At 36.7% G+C, this 15,009-nt stretch overlaps 1 protein-coding gene across 1 annotated transcript in view; it reads right to left on the bottom strand.

Annotated features, from left to right (window-relative positions):
• The window catches only part of c5 (complement component 5), a 92,149-nt gene that overhangs the window by 29,891 nt on the left and 47,249 nt on the right, over positions 1 to 15,009 (bottom strand). Inside the window, exons 13-21 of the mRNA XM_028808547.2 lie at positions 14,479 to 14,688; positions 13,811 to 13,960; positions 13,253 to 13,385; positions 9,166 to 9,234; positions 8,552 to 8,752; positions 8,158 to 8,245; positions 7,219 to 7,301; positions 3,089 to 3,228; positions 2,304 to 2,531 (exon numbers count right to left, since the gene is read on the bottom strand). Coding sequence (XP_028664380.2) covers positions 2,304 to 2,531; positions 3,089 to 3,228; positions 7,219 to 7,301; positions 8,158 to 8,245; positions 8,552 to 8,752; positions 9,166 to 9,234; positions 13,253 to 13,385; positions 13,811 to 13,960; positions 14,479 to 14,688 — 1,302 coding nt within the window. The remainder of the gene's footprint in view (positions 1 to 2,303; positions 2,532 to 3,088; positions 3,229 to 7,218; positions 7,302 to 8,157; positions 8,246 to 8,551; positions 8,753 to 9,165; positions 9,235 to 13,252; positions 13,386 to 13,810; positions 13,961 to 14,478; positions 14,689 to 15,009) is intronic.

Genomic DNA, 15,009 nt, shown 5'->3' on the forward strand with positions numbered 1-15,009 from the left:
TCTCATTTTGTCAATTTTATATTTTAAAAGAAAGAGAAGACTAATAGTAAAGTAACAGAAAAAGGTCCATAATAATAATAATAGTAATGGAAAAGCAATTTTAAATCTTTAATTTTATATTAATGAGTTTTGACTTTCCATTCACTCATGATCTTCTATATACCCAATGGTAAATTATCATGAGCCAAGCAGCAGGAAGCTATAGCTTATCCCATTCATCAGATGTCAAAACTAGACTCCATATTTAATTGTTCAAGTATTTTAGAGTGGTGAGGTGGTCAGACACCCTTGTAAAAGTGGAAAAGTGCAAGTAACATTACCAGGGGCCTCATGTATAAACGGTGCGTACGCACAGAAATGTTGCGTAAGAACATTTCCACGTTCAAATCGCGATGTATAAAACCTACACTTGGCGTAAAGCCACGCACTTTTACACGGTACCTCATACCCTGTCGTACGCAAGTTCTCCGTTAGATTTTGCAGACTGGCGGCACCCAGCGTCAAAGCAGTGCTACTGTTCCTGTGTGGTTACCCTTTCTTAGATCTACATCCATGACGGCGGCTCAAGTGCTCCTTGTAGAACTGTTTGTACTTGCAAGTTACCGTGAGGTGATTGTACTTATGATACAGTTATAATATTGCACAACCTGAGCCACTTTATAAAGTGCGTATTTACGTATGGTGACGATATCATTTTTAAGATGAAATGCAGCAAAATATGTTGATTATATTATACAGATAAAACTTTAACTACACGGTGCCGCAGCGCTAGCAAGCTTGAGCTTGGTTCACGGTTTGTTCCTGCCTCATGCTGTTTTCATGCTGTGGCTGGCGCGACACTGGAAGGATAGAAGATATTTCGATGTTCTTTAAACGTTTTGAAGAATCGGCGTTCTAAGCTTACAGATGGCTTAACGTCTATTACAGAGCTGATTGTGTGGCGATTGGGTATTTGGAGAAAGAAATGTAAGGACAGGAATTGGGAGTTAGTACGTTTGAAAAGGACAGTACTTCTGTAATAAAGCATTTCATTGAAGGTCACGCATGACGCAGCAAGCATCTTGCTGTAAGACATGAACAATCACTGTGCCACCGTGGTCCCATGTTTAATAACATTCTTTAACTCATATCATCATGAAAATGATATCACGTATACTTCTCAGTATTTTAATTACTCAGAGAGCTGTAATATTACGAACGTAATGGATTCTGTGTCTTGTCGGAGGAAGAGCACGTATAAGATCAAATATAAAACAAAGCATTTAACGTGCTACTTAGTTACGATGGGATTTGAGAAACTAGTAAATTAAACGATTTTAAGATGAAGTTTATGATGTTCTACTTTAATGACAAAATAAACTACGTGATTAAAGTGGAAATTTCGAGATTAAAGTTGACATTTCGTGCTTTTTTTACACTGTGTGCCTTTTTTCACTGTCCCCTAATAAGCTTTCATATAACACTCAGACGGTGGGCTACGACTTGCCTTTTCACGCCGACTTTGATATGTGACAACTTTTTTATTTCAAGCACTGTGCGACTTTGTGAACTTGAGCTTTTGAGTTTCTCCGACACGCTTTGTCACTTGATCAACTTCCTTTTGTTGCTTATATAACTGTTTAAACCAACAAATAGTATGTTTTTCTTTGCCTCCATTTGGTATTCGCTGAAATTCTTCTATTTTTCCTTGTACTTTTGCCGTTGCCTTTTCACAGAACACTGGGCTTAAGGGCTATTTATATTGATTTGCATATTGAAAGAGGCGTAATTCTGGGAGGAGTTGGGGCGGGACAGCAGGCGCGTGCGTTTATTTCCACGCTGAATGGGATTTATGTAGCTGAAGAACCCGGAAGTTGAAAATCACACAGATTCCTGCATCTGGATTTTTCTGTGCATAAGCACATTTCGGCTTTTGTGCTTATGTCATGTTATAGTGCGAATTCTACACACAGCGTTAAGAATGAGGCCCCTGGTCTTTTTACACAAATTAGAAATCACATATTAACTGAAGATTGACCAGATGCATTGTTCATTAATAACTATACTTGGATAAATGATTTGTCTCCACTAATGTAAAAAAAAAAACCTTACTGCATTAGATCTCGGTTCTTGTTTGATCACTGTACCCTTAAAGAATTTCCAAGGGGCAGCCCATTATTTTCTAACTACTATGGAATATCTAGCCATTAGCCTGGACATTGATGGGCCTAGAATAGGCCTATATGTGCAGTACACAAGGTGCCACCGTCCTGTAAACAGTTGAGTAAAGGTTTGTATTTCACCAGTACAGGAACTAGTCTTACCACCACTTTAAGTGTCTTGACAAGGACCTCGGAGCCCAGTGGTGATTTTAAACTGAAACGTAGCGTGTGAGTCCCAATCTCTAATGGGAGCAAAGTGAAGAAGAATGCCTTTACTGATAATTCACTGATTGAATTCTTGTTGCAAGGTGTTTCCTTGGTTACACCAGTTTTGGTTTTTGTGCCCTGGGACAAGCACACACTCTCAGGAACCTCAAGAGTTACACAGTACTGAAAAAGATAACAGAACAATTTATCAACAACAGAACACTTCTTGCAGGATCATGCGTGTGAGACATAGATCACAACACTTATAATAACACACTTCCAAGCTGTTCTTTTGAAAATTTAAATACAAAGGAGGGTGGCATGGTGGTGCAGTGGTATGCTGCTGCCTCACAGAAAGAAGACCAGGGTTTGCATCCCAGGTGTTTTCTGTGTGTAGTTTGCATGTAGTTCATGTGGGTTTCCTCCAGGTGCTCTGCATTTCTTCAACAGTCCAAAAACATCCTGGTTAGGTGAACTGGAAATGCTAAATCTGCCCCCGTGTGTGTGTGTATGTTTGCCCTGTGACAGACTGGTGCCCTGTCCAGGGATTGTTCCTGCCTTGTGCCCTGTGATCACTGGAATAGCCTCCAACTGCCATGTGACCATGCCCTGGATAAGCAGGCTAGGAAGACATATGAATGGATAAAATCAAAGCATGTCTGATATTCTACCATAATTATCATTATCGCTGTCACTTCTAATCTGAGCTGTCCAAGCAATGGTAAACCTTATTAACTCACCCAAGAGTTTTCATTGTTGTTGTTATAGACAGAACCTCTCAGCTCTATCTGTTCACCACGTACAACAGAGTAAGGAACTAATGCATTGATGCTGACATCTTTGAAAACTCGTGGATTCAATGGCTTTGCCACACAAATCCCTGCATCAGATGAACACACAGAAAAGGAAAGAGAATGGGTTATAAGCATGAGCAAAGCACTTCCTTCTCATTCACAAATGGCAGAAGTAAGGAAATAATGCATAGACTGGTAACAATGTAAACACCACATACTTTACTATAAATATACTGTAATTGAGTTTGAAGATACTTAAGGACACATTACAAGATAAAATCAAGAAATACATAACGTTAGCAAGAAATAAAACTTAAACAGGGACATTAAAATAAGAACACAATCAGAAGGAAATAAAAAAGAATTTGTGGAAGGCAACTTTTGAAGAGTGATATGGAATCTAGAGACCAAATGCTTCTTCCTTATGAGATAATCTTTTAAACTTGACTAGTTGTGCAAATTATCCTTCCATCTTTATCATTTTTATTTGAAAAAATAATGAAAATTGTACTATTTTGTTATTCAGGTCATGGGTTGTTGCAAGGTATTGTGCATTAATGATACCTTATAGGATGCAGTGGGTTATGGACATTGATATACTGTCTCCCCAAGCATATGTACATAGGCATCTGACTTCATACCAGTCATTCTGTATTTAAGCTTGTCAGAGCTTTGTTTACACAACACAAAAGCAAAACTTATTAATGATATGAGACACATTCTTGTTCAATTATAAAACAGCATTTAAACATTTAGATCAGGATTAATTGTTGATTCCAAGTTTAATTTATTTGTTTTTTTTTAGTCACTTTCATCATGCTTTGATTGTTGCCTCACGTGACAGAGCTGCTATCTTCGCAGCTTATGGGTTGCCCATTAAAATCACAATCCTGGCACCTTTCTTCATTAAGGACTGGGAATAGTCATTTGTATCAATTTGTTTCGGGAAGTGCAACTGAAGTTGAAATGTGGGCCTAACATGTGAATATGGATTGCATTTCTCTGCACTGAAAACAGAAGTGTGTTTATCTTTTTGACCATTCCTAGAATCACCCTGTCACCAGCAGGGAATTTTTCAGGGTTTATAGCCACATTTTCTCTCTCTCTCTCAAGCTGTCCTACCTGAGATGACAGATGAGAGACGCAAACTCACAATGTTGAAAGAGGCCAGCTATGTCTTCAAACTAAAGGGAAATCTGCCTAGAGGGGCAGATACACTGCAAAAAATTCATATACAAAAATTAGACAAAAAAAAACTTTAAATGGAGTTGTTTTGCTTTTATTTAGCAAAAATATCTGCCAATGGGGAAAGCAAGATTTACTTGACAAGATTTGTTAAAGTAAGTTAAAATATCATAAATACATTGTTTGTGATAAGTCAATAATTCTAATAATAATAACTCCTATCAATTATGGAGAATCCACTGCATCCACTAAATAGTGTCATCTCCAGACAGAGGAGCAGCTTCAGCGACAGACTGCTGTCACCATCCTGCTCCAATGACAGACTGAGGAGATCGTTCCTCCCCCACACTATGCGACTCTTCAATTCCACCTGGGGGGGTAAACGTTAACATTATTCAAAGTTATTGTCTGTTTTTACCTGCATTTTTATTACTCTTTAATATTGTTTTTTGTATCAGTATGCTGCTACTGGAGTATGTGAATTTCCCCTTGGAATTAATAAAGTATCTATCTCTCTATCTGTCTGTCTGTCTGTCTGTCTGTCTGTCTATCTTTCTTGACCAAATCAGCCAGCAGATGGCATAAGTGTTCTTCCCAGGTGAAATAATACTTGATAATGTCCTCTAGGTAAGCAACAATATAGGGCTTTTGGCCTAAATAATCTCTCCATTAGTTGTTGAAAAGTCACCTGCGAGCGCTGCAACCAAGCTCCTGCCTCACTGGGTCACATGTTCTGGGCCTGCACCAAACTAACATCATTTTGGACAAAAATTTTTAAGTGCCTCTCAGACAGCCTTAGTATCACAATCCCTCCTAACCCACTAACAGCTGTGTTTGGTGGCCTTCCAGATGGACTGGAATTGGAGAAGGACAAGCAAACGGTGATTGCATTCACTACACTCTTGGCACGCAGACTTATTTTGTTAAATTGGAAGAATCCTAATTCTCCTCTTATAAGTCAGTGGGAAACCGATGTTTTATATTATTTGAAATTGGAAAAAATCAAATTTTCAGTTAGAGGATCTGTACAAAATTTTTTCAAAACATGGCAGGATTTAATCAATATTATTTCAGAATAAGAGAAATAACTATTATTGCATTTAACTCCCTTCTCCATCTCTTATTTATATAGATATTTACTTCTCCCCTTCTTTTGTCTAATGTTGCCTTATTAAAAAGCTTAAAGAAATTTTCCTTTAGCTAAGCTCTCCTTCTCAGGGGTGGGGTTTGATTTGTTTTCAGATTTGTTGGGTTATAAATTGATCTGTTTGTATGGAATGATTACAATGAAAATTAATAAAATAAAAATATTAAAAAAAAAAAAAAAAAAAAAACATTATTCAAAGTTATTGTCTGTTTTTACCTGCATTTTATTAGTCTTTAATTTAATATTGTTTTTTGTATCAGTATGCTGCTGCTGGAGAATGTGAATTTCCCCTTGGGATTAAAAATGTTTATCTATCTATCTAATTTTTACAATAAGGAAAACAAGGGTTAATGTCATGATATTAATACTTTTCACTGGCTTAGACTTTTTTTTTTTTTTTTTGCAGCGTATGGCCACTTAGCCTTTGACAAGGGTTTGTCCTGTATTGTGGCTCTCACTCTTTCAGCCTCTTCTGTATGCCCCAAGGACAGTGCTGAACAGATTTTCTAAACACCAGCTACATCCATGAACACAAATAATCTGCATTTCAAATTAGGCTTTTACTACTAGTATCAGCCTGTTGCCTTCATTTTATAGTATGCATTTGTCAATTACTGGCCTTTGATGCACTGAGGAATTCTGGGCTAAAGTCCATTATGTTTCACTTAACAATAATGAGCCTGTGGTTAGGCAATCAAGAAATGATGCCCTAAAATATATGCATTTTTGAAGGGAAAATGAAAATCAAGGACAGTCAGAAAAGATAACAACATTAAATGGGTTCTTTCATACTCCAAATTACTATAAATTACAATTCACATGCAAAAGATGCCACTTATCAATAATGCCCCATGAAACACCATCAGTGGCCTCCAGGGCCTTTAGGAAGAATTACACTCCTTACTTCCACTTTTGTTGAACGGTCATCATCAGTCTCCTGTGTGTATTACTTTCTGTCCTCTACCTTATTGAAGAAATGCTGTTTGTGTTATCCCTTCTTCATCAAGATCTGTATTCCTGTGGTTTTCACATTAGACTTCCCATCTGTGCCATCTTAGACATGTACAAGGCCTGCTATATTTTGGTGGTAATGATGATTGCAAACTGGCTTGTACAGAAACTCAGAAACCTCTAAAATGGGCTTCTCTTAATCTGACCTTTTGTGAGGCATATTCTTTAGCATCTTGGCAATGTACATAGATATACTATATAGTATTATTCTACAAGCCATCTAAAAGTATTAATCCCCTAGAAAGTTTCCTAATTTTGTGGGAATAAAACATTGAACTACAATGTGTTTAAATTGGCTTTTTTGACACTAATCAATGGAACGAGGATCTCTGCAAAGTGGTTTGAATTAATTACAAATATAAAAACAAAACTTCATATAACATATAACTTCACACAATAATTGATCGCATAAGTATTCACCCTCTTCAAGTCAGTATTTCGTAGATGCACCCTTGCAGCTCATGACAGCCTTGAATTTGTGTGCACAGATGTTCCTTTCTCTATCAGCTTTGCACATCTGCAGGACATGTTCTCTTTTGAAAAACTCCTGAATGAACAAACTGCCTTAATAATAAAATGTGAAAACTTCTAAGGGGATGAATATTTTTATAGGCATTGTACATACAGGTGCACACATAACAATATATGCATGTTTAATTTGTTAAATTTAGATGGAAAAATATTAATACTCATTAAATTTGAATATTATTTCTTAGAAAATTGGAATGCTTACCCTGTTTGGAGACAGATATAGCACTTATTTCCCAGGTTGTCAAGGAGTCTGGCATGTTGAAAGATAATATCTTCCTCCCAGTACTGTTAAACAGGATGCACACATGCTTTAAACATAGGTTAATAAATGGGGAAGGGCATGAGGCCCAGTGGATAATGGGTCAATAATCAGGTTCAAAGAGTCTGCATGTCTTGGAGCCACTTGCCATTTAGAGGAGGCCATGTTTTGCATTGACTAATTAGTTGTATACTAGGAGCCTCTCAGCCTAGATCCCAGCACAGAACATATGAACATTTTGACAAAAACAGGCTATTTATTTAAACATCACTTATAAATACTGTAACTATTCATCAACCTTTTGCAAATATTGTCAAGGCAATTTTTGATAATATGCTTTGATTTGTACTCAATACATCATACTGTGTAATCTAACCTCTTATTTGCCTTCGTAAACTACTGGGTTGTGAAAAAAAAAAAAAAGTAGCTTGCAAATCAAGGAGTACATGCTGACATGACCTTTGCAACACAGCCACCTATTATGATCATCGCCATATTGGAAACAGCCTCTGGGGTACAGACAGAAGGGTCCATTTTCGCAGGACTAATCACAGTGGCATATTGTTCCATGAATTTCTCACTTGTAAACTTGAAGAAGACAGTATAAACATACAGTATGCTGTTCCAATGAATATGGCATGTCTTTACCTCTCACACTGATAACAGAACTAACAAAAAAAACAGGCTCAGGGACTCCCACTAACTTCACCTGATTATATTTGCTGTTGGTAAAACTTTAGGGGAACTCCTTACCACATGCAGATCTACTTTTTCATTTGCCACCCTGTATTATATGGTAGATCTAACAGGCCCAACTAACAATATATTTGTGAATAAGCTATAATATTAGTGGTAATATTCAAAAATAAAACTCCAAATTACTCTTGCATGTCATGGACTTCCCAAAGCCAAGATTCTGGAAAATAGCTGCGAATTTTAGGTTCCTGCAGACCAAAAATAGCAGTAAGCTCTGGGGAAAAGAAAAAAAAAAACAGTAGATTTTACTCCTAAAATGAATTTGTGTTATGAGCTACACACTAACACTGTAACATCTAGCACTCCACATGACATTTTAAAAAGTAATAATAATTTGCTGCAGAGATATAAAAAGGGAGTTGGCAAATATAAATAGAAGCAAATGTCACAAGCCAAATACAGGGTACCTAGAGCTTTTATAACAAAAACTTAGTTACAAATGTTTCAAAATGAAATCTAAGTATTTCTAACAGAACTAATAAATCTAATTTCCTTATGTTGAACACAGAGCAATGCTTACCACTTCGCGCTAGTATGTGGATCTTGCGTTCTTCAGCCCGCAGTTTGTTTGCCAGAAAGCAGCATTCATAAAAAGCCTTTTTGCATTCCACTGGTACATTGGTTAGTCTTGATGCCCTACTTTGACACAACTCTCCAATAGGATACACACGTGCACCATCTAAACAGCATTTCTGCAGACGTGTATCTCTGTAGGAGTTGGCTAAAGTCAAGGAAACAGATAAAGATTGAACTCATTATATCAGAGATATAGAAAGAAAACTAGGCATAGGCCAAATACCAATGGATTTTAAATGCTTTTTTTCATCTATTTCTCTTGAGATGTGTGGAAATTTAAATGCTTTATTCCAATAATTTGCAATCTTGTAAATCTTATACAAATCCACACATACGTTTACGAGACTAAATTCTGTTTTATTGGTGGACTGTTTATTACAACGGGTCAAACCTGGTCATCTGAATATGTTGGTAATAGCAATTTTTGAACAACCATTAATATTTCAAAATGTCAAATGCTACAACATGCCTCAGTAATAGGCATGGGTTTGTAACAAGCCTTGCAAAACAAAATGTTAATGTAAGGCATGTGTTGAACTCGTGTTTTGTTATACTTGCCTTTATCATTCATTTCCTTATTTAAATCAGTTGATCGCTTTGGCCTTAGGATATCAGAACACATATCTCCTGGGGAAAAAAAAAAAGAAAAGTTTTTGTAATTCATAATTAGAATTTATGTTAGAAGAAAGAAAAACTTGTGCTTACAAGTCATTGAAAATAAAACAAAACCTAACATCTAACAAATGTAGTCAGTCAACAAATGAAAAGAAACATCAGTGCCAAGCAACATACATTTTTAATACAATATTGACAAAACCGACCATAGTAAATGTTACTTTTTCTATTTCATTCATATATACTTTGTCATCCTATTTGAAATTCCTGATGATGAACTGTTTATAATTCTTTTTTCAATTTATTTCCTCAATGAATCTGACATACTTTCCAACACTTCCTACTGTACAAAAAAGTATGACTTTGAACTTCGAGAATGAATGTGTGTACTGTTTAGAATTTACCCCATAAGACAACTTACAGATATCCAATAACTTATTACAATGTAACCTCAATATCTTAGATACTAATCATGTAACTCTTCACAAACATTCATTTAACTTTATATCTCTCCAATCTGGAACTTATTTGCCCAGTTATTATGTTAGTAAGTAAGTTAGTAAGAAAAGCCATTATGTTCCCTCTTACAGCATGATGGTACATCACAGAAATTAGACCCTGGTTTGATTTCCGGTTCAGATGCCTTCACTGTGATGTGTGCATGTGTAAATTAAATGTATTGTTCAATATACCCAACATTACAATGAACAGTATTTCTCCCAGTGTACTCTTCCTTTACTTCCAATATTCAAAAACATCCCTTGTTTAATTGATTTGTGACATTCATTTGTCTTGATATGAAAAAAATTGTGTGCCTGAGTGTTATCGTGTAATGGACTGGTGTCCCACAAAAGGCTGGATCCTTGCTTGTACAAATTAATTATGTGACAGTTCCAGACTTATTGCATCCCTTACTGGAAAAAGCTTTAACAAAGAATGCTGTAAAAATGGAAGGATAAATGTAATATACAGTAAGCTTCCCACATACTATATATTTGCAATTAAGAAAGAAGTCCTTGTTTAACCAGATGTTATATTTCAGGCATGATTCCTTCTCTGGCTGTGGTTCAAATGTCATTTTTACGTCTTTTTTTGTTAGCTTGGTGCTGAACAGGGTCACAGAGGTCTGCTTGAGCCTATCCCAACTAGCATTGGGCGCAAGACAGGAAGAAATCCCAGACGGGGATTTCAGGGCAAACACACACACACACACAAACACCCCTACCACATACTAGGGCCAATTTAGGATTGCCAGTTCACCTAACCTACATGTGTTTGGACTGTGGAAGGAAACTGGAGCAACCAGAGGAAACCCACACAGACACAGAGAGAACATGCAAACTCCACGCAGTGAGGACCAGGGACGCAAACCTTAGTCTCCTTACTCCGCCACCGTGCCGCCCTGTTTTTTTTGTTCATTTCTGATTCCTTTATTTATGTTAATATTGTTGGTCATTTGTTTTCTTTGTAATTTCTTTTATGTTCTGTGTGTTTTGTGGGTGGTCCCTTAAGATGTGGGGCCAGTCCTCATCACTGCTAGGGATTGCCCCAAGCTCTGTAAAGGCTGAGGAAAACCCACAGTCCCTTGTGGTTCATTCTAAATGCACTTGTGGGTATGGCAAGTTCTCCTGTGTTTATTGCTGTTTTTTGATTATTCTGATTTTCTGGCTTTTTTTTTTTTTTTTTTTTACCCTTTTGCTTTGTTGTTTGACTTCACCTCTGGAAATTTGCATTGGAATTGTAATGGTTTTGATTGACTATTTTGTGCTCTTTGGAGAGCTTCTTGTTTTACAGAGCCTTTTTTCAATAATAAATCCTCTCTTTCTTTATAAAGAGCTTCTGTTGCCCTTTGTGTGACTAGCCAAGTTTTTGCCTAGTGGGCATTTTGAGTATTTTTGGAACATTTGTGCTTTGGAACTCTTCTTATATATAAACGTCTACACGTGGAAGTGTGTGTGTCTGTCTGTCCGGCCCGGATGTGAGAGGTGGAGTCGAGGTTAATGCTCCACATCCAAAGATACACAAGCGAGGCCAGCACGTCAGCAAAACGAAACCTCTGAAGAAAGACAGTCGCTTAGCCACTAATACACAAATGATGTGAGCACGTCAGCAAAACGAAACCTCCTAGGAGAGAGATGCTCAGAGTAGTTCCTTTCAAGTACCTGCCATCTCTAGAGTTCAATTTTTTTTTCTGACGATTTAAATAGCTTCTAGGACCCCATGCTTTTTACAGCACAGGCTTACACAGCTAGTTAGTTTATAATACCAGATGTTTAAAACACCTCAGAAGGATGCACCTAATCAGATTTTTCTGGCCTTTTCTTATACTGCTCAGCTGTTCACTCTGCTGTATGATGTAATTACTTACCATTTTTTTTACCACCTCATACCTTTAGTTTAGTATCATGTATAAAAAGACCAGGTAATGGTGCTAAATGTCAAAGGCACTATGTAATAATTAAATATTAACTATAGATAACAAACAAAAGAAGAGACACTTTGACTGAGATTAGTCTTGTTTCACTAACTAAATATATTTCAATAGCAAGTAAAATTTCAAATATATTGGTATGTGTACAGAGTACAATCAAAGCCTTAAAGTCTTATTTACAGCTCCCATCTGGTTAGTATTTCTGTATGCTGTTCTTATGTTTATTGAACTTTGGCATGGCTTTGGGAACCTTGAGTATAGTCTTGTGTAATTTGATGCCTGTTTGGATTTTCCATTTTTTTTAACAATCTACTTGTTTTTTTGATTTGGCATCCATTTCATCCACTGTTATCCCATTATATAAAAAGGGTAATTGGACAGATCCAAGCAACTATGGGCCAGCTTAATGTGCATCATAGGTAAATTAATGGGAGGAATTATTAAGGATGAGATTGAACAACACATGGCAAGAACAGGAGTTTTACTGAACAGTCAGTATGGGTTCAAAAGAGGGAGGTTGTGTTTTACTAACAAGCTGGAATTCTATGAGAAAGCAACAAAACAATACAATCAGAGTGAAGCACATGATATGATTTATCTTGACTTTCAGAAAGCATTTGATAAGATGCCACATGAGAGGTTGGGCATCAAGCTAAAAAAAGTGGGACTGCAGGTTGTAGTGTGTAGATGGATGCAGAATTAGCCCAGGTAGCAGAGGATGATGGTGCGAAGAACCCTATCAGAGTTGGCCAGTGTTAAGAGTGGTGTCCGGCAGGAGTCAGTGTTGGGGGCCGCTGCTGTTTTTAATATATAAATGCTCTGGATAGGAATATACTGTAAATAACAAGCTGGTTAAGTTTGCAGATGACATCAAGCCGGGTGGATTGGCAGTTAATCTAGAATCTGTTGAATCACTACAGAGGGACTTGAACAGCATACAGACTTGAGCAGATTTGTGTCAGATGAAATTTAACGTAAGAAAATGTAAAATATTATATGGAGGAAGTATCAATGTTTGATTTTCAGACTTCACATTTGGAGTTGAAACCTAATGTACAGCTTATGAGAACGATTTAGGAATTGTAGTGGACTCGTCACTATTAACTGCCAGACAGTCTTCAGAAGCCATTGAGGAAGCTAATAGAATGTTAGGTTATATAGCACCATTGAATAAGTTACTAAGCAGTGTGGTAGATGGTAGGACTTTAGGGACTTTCAAAACTAAACTTGATGTTATTTTGGAAGAATTAAGATGGTAGGACTAGCAAGCCTCGTTGGGCTGAACAACTTGTTCTCGTCTACATTGTTCTAATGTTCTATTATGTTTATGACCTGTCGCATGTTGGATTATGAATTTGTTTAAATCAATTTTTACTTTAATCAACATGCCTGCTTCATTGCAGGCTTTCAGAAATCTGCAATATAAGCTTCATGAAGAATGATCAGTCACACTGTATAGAGTTTCATGAAGAGAATACCTATGATCATTTAATAGCCATAAGTCATCACAAGTTTGATACAGAACTTGCTGCCTTATACCAATATTTTAAGCACAATACCAGGATTGTGGACACCTCTTATTAAACTGAGGAAAAGCACCTCTTGTGTCTGTGGCTTTGGAGTTGGCATTGGTCATGAAGGAAAGGCCCGCCAAGTTGAAGACATCTGAAGCATCTTTCCCCCCTCCACCGCCACAACCCCGGTCACTGTTCTTTTCAATGTCATCCAGTACCTGAGGTCAACACAGATTGAAACTTTCATTAGTAATTTAGCATAATTGCATTTCAAACAATAATCTTTGTAATGCACAGTACAATTCTGTCAATATGTGAAGTTTGGATTTTGACAGCTGCAATTACCTATTCAGTAATGAGGAGAATAAAGTTGAGGCCTCCTCTAATACTAATGATTTCCTTCCCTTCTGCTTCATTTTATTTTAGGGTAGGAGGTTTTGGCTTTGTTTTTCATAAATGTTTTCCATTTCCACAGCGGCAGATAAAATCATTGTACAACAAAGAACACTACAATGCCAGTAACCTCCCTGTGCTAGAGATAGCAACAACCCAGTTATTATAATGCCAGGCCAGACACTTGTTTCACTGGAAAGTAAACTACAGCGTGCCTTTGATAATGTGGAAGAGGTCTCCAGTATCATACCTTCAGCCTTGTGGATTTACTCTGGGTTCGAATGCTGTGAATAGCTTTGTCCATAGAAGACAGGGCTACATATGAGTGTGGCTGGGAATCAATTGTCAGATCCATTTTCATCTTTGGCTGGTAATCCAAAGTTTTACTTGATAAGGTGACCTAAATTAAAATCATAAAAAAACAGTTTTGTTATAGAAACCAAATGTAAAACAGCTTAACTCTTGTAAACTGGTTAGATTTTGAATTATTACTTGGTGGGCAAGCTTGTTACACACCCTTGAGATTTTTCCTAAAAGTGTTTAAAAGTTATTTTCTTTAGCAATGTTTTCCTTATATTTTTATTTAATAACTGAGGGTGTCTATTATGCTTCTGCTTTCGGCAAAAAAACGCCCTGGAGGAAATAAAAAATTATCACAGTGCTCTCCAATCTAGAAGTTTCATCCAGTTTAAGTAACAGTTTTGTTTTTACAAACCTGATCTTCCAAAATTACATTAAAATATGTTATGATGTATATAGCCTAATGGACCAATAATAATAACCATAATTATAACAGAATATTATGTTCAGATAGACTCTTTTTCTTGTTAAGTACTATGATAGATCAAGTTCAAAATCAACCTGTTGTTATGTATATGAGGGGCACAGAACAGTACTGATTTATATAAGTTTATATACCTTCAAGTTGTTCACACATTCTTCCTGAACATCCATCCAGACTGAGTCGGCAACAAGCTCTGGAGTATTTTCTCCAGTTACAATATAGTAGACAAGGAGACGGGCAGAGGGCACCATATCTGATGTTACTTGGAAGTTTAGGTTCTGGAAAATGCTATCTTTCACTCGTTTCTCTGAACCAAAAGACACAATCTTGCCCTTTGAAATAATCTGAAAAAGATAAAATAGCTCATAATCGCATTTTACTTAACATTCACATATGCAATATATTGTATTTCAGTGTCAATTAGGGTGAGACACTGCTTGTGAACCACTAATGGTTTTCAGCATGTATTCTTTGATGTAAACCAGTGTTTCCCAAACTTGGTCCTGGTGAACCCCTGTGGCTGCAGGTTTTTGTTCCAACCAGCTTCTGTTTTTAATTGAACTCCTGGGCTAATTAAGTGAACTGATATTTCCCAAGTTCTGTGTTTAGGGAACAATATAGAAATTAGAAAACTAAGTTTGCTAAAAAAAAATATATATATATAT

Source organism: Erpetoichthys calabaricus, chromosome 9 (assembly GCF_900747795.2).
Source record: "Erpetoichthys calabaricus chromosome 9, fErpCal1.3, whole genome shotgun sequence".
Lineage (NCBI taxonomy): Eukaryota > Metazoa > Chordata > Cladistia > Polypteriformes > Polypteridae > Erpetoichthys > Erpetoichthys calabaricus.